We start from the raw sequence: 6,000 nt of genomic DNA, 5'->3' as shown, positions 1-6,000 counted from the left end.
CCCGTCTGAATGCAAAAACAAAGGTCAGGCCACTCGTCATCCGGGACATGCTGTTTGCTGACGACGCAGCAGTTGAAGCACACTTCCAGGAGCACCTGCAAACCCTAATGGATCAGTTCACCAAAGCCTGTCGGGACTTCAGCCTGACCATCAGTCTGAACAAAACCAACACGATGGGACAGTGAACCGAACATCCCCTACCCCTCATACCTCCCCCCCGTATCACCATCAACAACTACACCCTGGAAGTTGTAAAAACCTTCACCTACCTCGGTTCCAACATTACCGACAGCCTGTCACTCAGTAACACTCAGTGGCCGCATCCGAAAAGCTGCCTCAACTTTTGGGAAAACAGCAAGTTCACTAGCCACACTAAGGTGCAGGTGTAGAGAGCCTGTGTCACCAGCACTCTACTGTACGGTAGTGAAACCTGTACCCCATACTCCCACTATGAGCGGCGGCTAAACATATTCCATCTTTGCTGCCTTAGGCGTTTACTGGGCATCACCTGGAGGGACAGGATCACAAACCAATCAGTCCTGGAGCGAACACAGCTTTCCAACATGCGCTCCCTATTGAGGCAGCGACGTCTCCGCTGGCTGGGCCATGTCCAACGAATGGACGATGGGCGAAACCCAAAAGACATCCTCTATGTTGAACTCACAACAGGAAGGAGGCAGATTGGTCGTCCCCAGCTGCGTTACAAGAACGTCTGCAAACAAGTCCTCGACAGCTGGGAAGATGCAGCCCAGGATCGCCTTTAGTGGCAGCAGGCACTCCACAGCGGGCTGCTCAAGTCAGAAACCACCCTGGCCAAACACTATGAGGCTAAGAGGACAAAGAGAAAGAAACAGGGCTCAATGACACCGGCAACATCTATGGGACTGGTTTGGATATGTGACATCTGCAGTCGGGAATGTCTCTCACTTTTTGGCCTACGCAGCCACAGGAAACGCTGCGACAAGACCTGACTCCGAGGCACAGGAAATCAATGGGCTTCCGAGACTGCGATGCCGATGATGATTTTTGTACAGTGAATGTATATGTGCAGTATGTGTATATGTATGTTTGTACAGTGAATGTGCGTGTGGATGTATGAACTTTGAGTGTGTAGGTATGTACTGTATTTGTGTATGTATGTGGGAGCGTAAGTACTTATGTGTGTGCGTACATATATATATATATATGTAAACACGAGAGAATTTTCAGTGCTTTACAGAAAATTAAAAGAAGAAGACATGATTCAAATTATAATCAGAAAATACAAACTATCATACAAACCCTGTTTCCATATGAGTTGGGAAATTGTGTTAGATGTAAATATAAACAGACTATAATGATGTGCGAACCATTTTCAAACCATATTCAGTTGAATATGCTACAAACACAACATATTTGTGTGGAGAGACGCAGCCGTCGGGCCGTCAGCGGGCTGAGAGGAGCAACTGTCCTGACAAAAATGGAGGCCAGGAGGCGGGGCATGCAGCAGAAAGGAGAGGCGTGACGCACGCAGAGCGGCACGACAGCAGCAATTTGAGTCAGGTGCGTACACCACACACCTGCTCACAATTTCTCCATCTGCTGCTGCAGCATAAAAAGGGGGAAGGAGGAGCAATCTAAGGAGAAATAGGAGAAGGAACCACCAGAGAAGACTGACCACGAGCAACGAACAAGACCCGAGAGACGATGAGCCCCCCGCCACAGACGCAAGGTGCTCCGTGACCAGAAGCAGGAAGCGCCCGCGCACTGCAAAGTGACACGAAAGACAGGCAAGAAGACGTAATGATGTGTATTGAAATAATAAACTCAAGTCAAACCTGCTACAATGCGTCATGTATTGGATGGCAACGCAACCCACACCAGGACGGCAGGAAGTCCGTCACAATTTGATGTTCAAACTGATAAACTTTTATTTTGTTGCAAATAATCATTAACTTTAGAATTTGATGCCAGCAACATGTGACAAAGAAGTTGGGAAAGGTGGCAATAAATACTGATAAAGTTGAGGAATGCTCATCAAACACTTATTTGGAACATCCCACAGGTGTGCAGGCTAATTGGGAACAGGTGAGTGCCATGATTGGGTATAAAAACAGCTTCCCAAAAAATGCTCAGTCTTTCACAAGAAAGGATGGGGCGAGGTACACCCCTTTGTCCACAAATGCGTGAGCAAATAGTCAAACAATGTTTCTCAAAGTGCAATTGCAAGAAATTTAGGGATTTCAACATCTATGATCCATAATATCATCAAAAGGTTCAGAGAATCTGGACAAATCACTCCACGTAAATGGTATGGCTGGAACCAACATTGAATGACTGCGACCTTCGATCCCTCAGACAGCACTGTATCAAAAACCGACATCAATCTCGAAACGATATCACCACATGGGCTCAGGAACACTTCAAAAAAACCACTGTCACTATATACAGTTCGTTGCTACATCTGTAAGTTTAAGTCAAAGCTCTACTATGCAAATGTATCAACAACATCCAGAAACGCTGCCGGCTTCTCTGGGCCCGAGATCATCTAAAATGAACTGATGCAAAGTGGGAAAGTGTTCTGTGGTCTGACAAGTCCACATTTCAAATTTTTTTTATAAATATTCGGCATTGTGTCATCCGGACCAAAGGGAAAGCGAACCAACCAGAATGTTATCGACGCAAAAGCTCAAAAGCCAGCATCTGTGATGCTATGGGGGTGTATTAGTGCCCAAGGCATGGGTAACTTACACATCTGTGAAGGCACCATTAATGCTGAAAGGTACATACATGTTTTGGAACAACATATGCTGCCATCTTTTCCTGAAGGAACTCTCCTGAAGGAATAAATAAAGTACTATTTATCTATCTATCTATCTATCTATCTATCTAAGTGCCGTCTTTTTCATAGACGCCCCTGCTTATTTCAACAAGACAATGCCAAGCCACATCCAGCACCTGTTACAACAGCGTGGCTTTGTAAAAAAAGAGTGTGGGTACTTTCCTGGCAAGCCTGCAGTCCAGACCTGTCTCCCATCAAAAATGTGTGACGCGTTATGAAGCGTAAAATACGACAGCAGAAACCCTGGACTGTTGAACGACTGAAGCACTACATAAAACAAGAATGGGAAAGAATTCCACTTTCAAAGCTTCAACAATTAGTTTCCTCAGTTCTCAAAGGTTTATTGAGTGTTGTTAAAAGAAAAGGTGATGTAACACAGTGGTGAACATGCCCTTTCCCAACTACTTTGGCACGTGTTGCAGCCATGACATTCTAAGTTAATTATTATTCGCAAAAAAATAAAAAATACATTTTATGAGTTTAAACATCAAATATCTTGTCTTTGTAGTGCATTCAACTGAATATGGGTTGAAAAGGATTTGCAAATCATTGTATTCCGTGTATATTTACATCTAACACAATTCCCCAACTCATATGGAAACAGGGTTTGTATTTAGATGAGGCAATACCTGAAGGAATTGTGTGGGAATGCTCCAATGCTGACGTTGAAGTGAAATGCTGACAGAATGTAGTTTGAATGTTGAAGAGTCTGATTTTCCTGGAAAACCAGAACTTGGTTTGGAACTTGGGAAAGTGTTAGTTTAAATGTCCAGTATGAGTGGAATGTGTTACGCTTGTGTGGCATTGTAATGCCGGATTCGGTCCTCCGTGGATGCGTCAGCAAGAACACAGCAAAAAGGTAAGAACTAAGGGATTTATTAAACAAAAGGAGCTGTGAACAAAAACACTGATACAAATGGAAAAGGCAAATAAAAGTGCTAGCATGGAAAGCTAGGACAAACAAACTGAAGCACAAAGGCACACAAAAAGAAACACAAAACAACTAGCGTGAAAGCTAGGAATAAAATAAAGCTTAGCGTGAGAGTTAGCGAAAACGAGAGTGAGAAACAAGTCGTAAACAGATGTATGTGAACAAACTAAGATCCGACAATCAGTGAACAGAAAACGCTGGCTTATAAACAGGTGGTGATTAGTCAAGACAGGTGTGCTAGAAAAGAGAGTAGCAGCTGAAACTAATGAGTGACCTTGGAAACGAACAAAACAGGAACTAAGTATGTCAAACCGCAGAGTGATATAAAAATGGAACAAAAATAACAATATGGTGATGATCCGACCATCGGATCACAACAGTATCCCCCCCCAAAAGAGACAGATACCAGATGTCCAAAAAAAAAAAAAAAAAAGAAAAAACTTGAACCCCCTCCCCACAACAAGACAGTCCACAGAAGAAGGGAGGGCGGAGGGAGGCCATGGTGGAGGGTCGCCAGGTCGCATGCCCCCGAATCCACCGAGGACAGGCAATGTGGCGGCGGCGGATGGAACGCCGCTGCCGAAAGAGTTTTGGCGGCCGACCTCGAAAAGGCCACATCAGTGGCCGCCTTGCAGGATGAGGTGCCCGTCGAGGTGGACCACCTCGCAGAGGCCACACCTGTGGCAGACGTGGAGGAGGCTTGGCAGCAGCAGACGAAGGTGCGGGGGCTTCAGCCGAAGCAGGTGCAGAGGCCGGCGGAGGATCAGGCGCTGGCTTCAGCCGAGGATCAGGCGCTGGCTTCAGCCGAGGATCAGGCGCTGGCTTCAGCCGAGGAGCAGGCGCTGGCTTCAGCCGAGGAGCAGGCGCTGGCTTCAGCCGAGGAGCAGGCGCTGGCTTCAGCCGAGGAGCAGGCGTTGGCTTCAGCCGAGGAGCAGGCGTTGGCTTCAGCCGAGGAGCAGACGTTGGCTTCAGCCGAGGAGCAGGCGTTGGCTTCAGCCAAGGAGCAGGCGTTGGTTTCAGCCGAGGAGCAGGTGCTGCAGCCGAAGAAGGCGGCGTCGTGGAGTCTGGCGTAGTCGTCGCCGTCGTGGAGGCCGGCGTAGTCATCGGCGTCGTGGAAGAAGGCGTAGTAGTCGGCGTCGTGGAAGAAGGCATAGTAGTCGGCGTCGTGGAAGAAGGCGTAGTAGTCGGCGTCGTGGAAGAAGGCGTAGTAGTCGGCGTGGAAACCGCAGTCGTTGACGCAGGTGTTGGAGTGGGTTCCAACTTAAGAGCTGGTGTGGACTCCAGCTTTGGAGCTGGTGCTGGAGTGGGCTCCAGCTCTGGAGCTGGTGCTAGAGTGGGCTCCAGCTCTGGAGCTGGTGCTAGAGTGGTCTCCAGCTTTGGAGCTAATGCTGGAGTGGGTTCCAGCTTTAGGGCTGGTGCTGGAGTGGGTTCCAGCTTAGGAACAGGTGCTGGTGCGAGGACCAGGAAAGAGTCAATTGCTGGCGTGAGAACCAGACTAGGATTCGGTGCTGGTGTGTGAACCAGGCGAGAGACCGAAGCTGGTGTGGGAACCAGGTTAGGAACCTCTTCTGGTGTGAAAACCAGGCGAGAGTCTACTTTTGGTGTAAAAACCAGGTTAGGGACAGTGCCGAACATCGGTAGTGGAGGACGTGCTGGAGGTAATGACCTCGCAAGTCTGAACACCGGTGGAGGAGGTCTACTTGGTCGTTGTGATTTGACCGGGGGAAACACAGGTGGAGGAGGTCTACAAGGTCGTTGAGACTTGGCCGGGGGAAAAACAGGTGGAGGAGGTCTACAAGGCCGTTGAGACTTGGCCGGGGGAAACACAGGTGGAGGAGGTCTACGAGGAAGAGCTAAGCGGAATACAGGTGGAGGCGGCCTAGGAGGAGCTAGCGGTTTAACGGGCCGAAAAACAGGTAAGGGTGGCCTCATAGGAGGTTGCGGTTTGACAGTTTTAAGAACAGGTAGCGTCTGCGCTACCTCCGCAACACAAGCTATAGGCCATAGCCCCCCCCCTCCAGACGGGAATCCCAGACCCGTTCCCTGTGGTCAGGGACTGACCATAAGGGAGGGTGGTGGGAGGTTTGGAGGCGGGCAGACTCCTCCCCTCTATATTGTCCAGAGTGTCCCTTTGAAAAGGGAGAAAAAACCTTGGACTTGGGCGGAGAATGAGGTTTTACAGGTGGAGTTGAAAAAGCAGATGGTTGGGATTTACCAGAATAATAAAAAGCAAAAATGTCCTGGTAAT

At 48.4% G+C, this 6,000-nt stretch overlaps 1 protein-coding gene across 1 annotated transcript in view; it reads right to left on the bottom strand.

The window, feature by feature from the left end:
* Nucleotides 1-797: 797 nt before the first annotated feature.
* LOC133556903 (uncharacterized) overlaps nucleotides 798-6,000 on the bottom strand; it is a gene marked incomplete at its 5' end in the record, with an annotated part of 40,213 nt that continues 35,010 nt past the window's right edge. The window contains one exon of the mRNA XM_061907254.1: nucleotides 798-828. Within this exon, the coding sequence (XP_061763238.1) occupies nucleotides 798-828 (31 nt within the window). The remainder of the gene's footprint in view (nucleotides 829-6,000) is intronic.

Source organism: Nerophis ophidion, linkage group LG07, assembly GCF_033978795.1.
Source record: "Nerophis ophidion isolate RoL-2023_Sa linkage group LG07, RoL_Noph_v1.0, whole genome shotgun sequence".
Classification (NCBI taxonomy): Eukaryota; Metazoa; Chordata; class Actinopteri; order Syngnathiformes; family Syngnathidae; genus Nerophis; species Nerophis ophidion.
The sequence above is the reverse complement of the archived record's forward strand: the minus strand, read 5'-3'. Positions and strand labels throughout refer to the sequence as shown.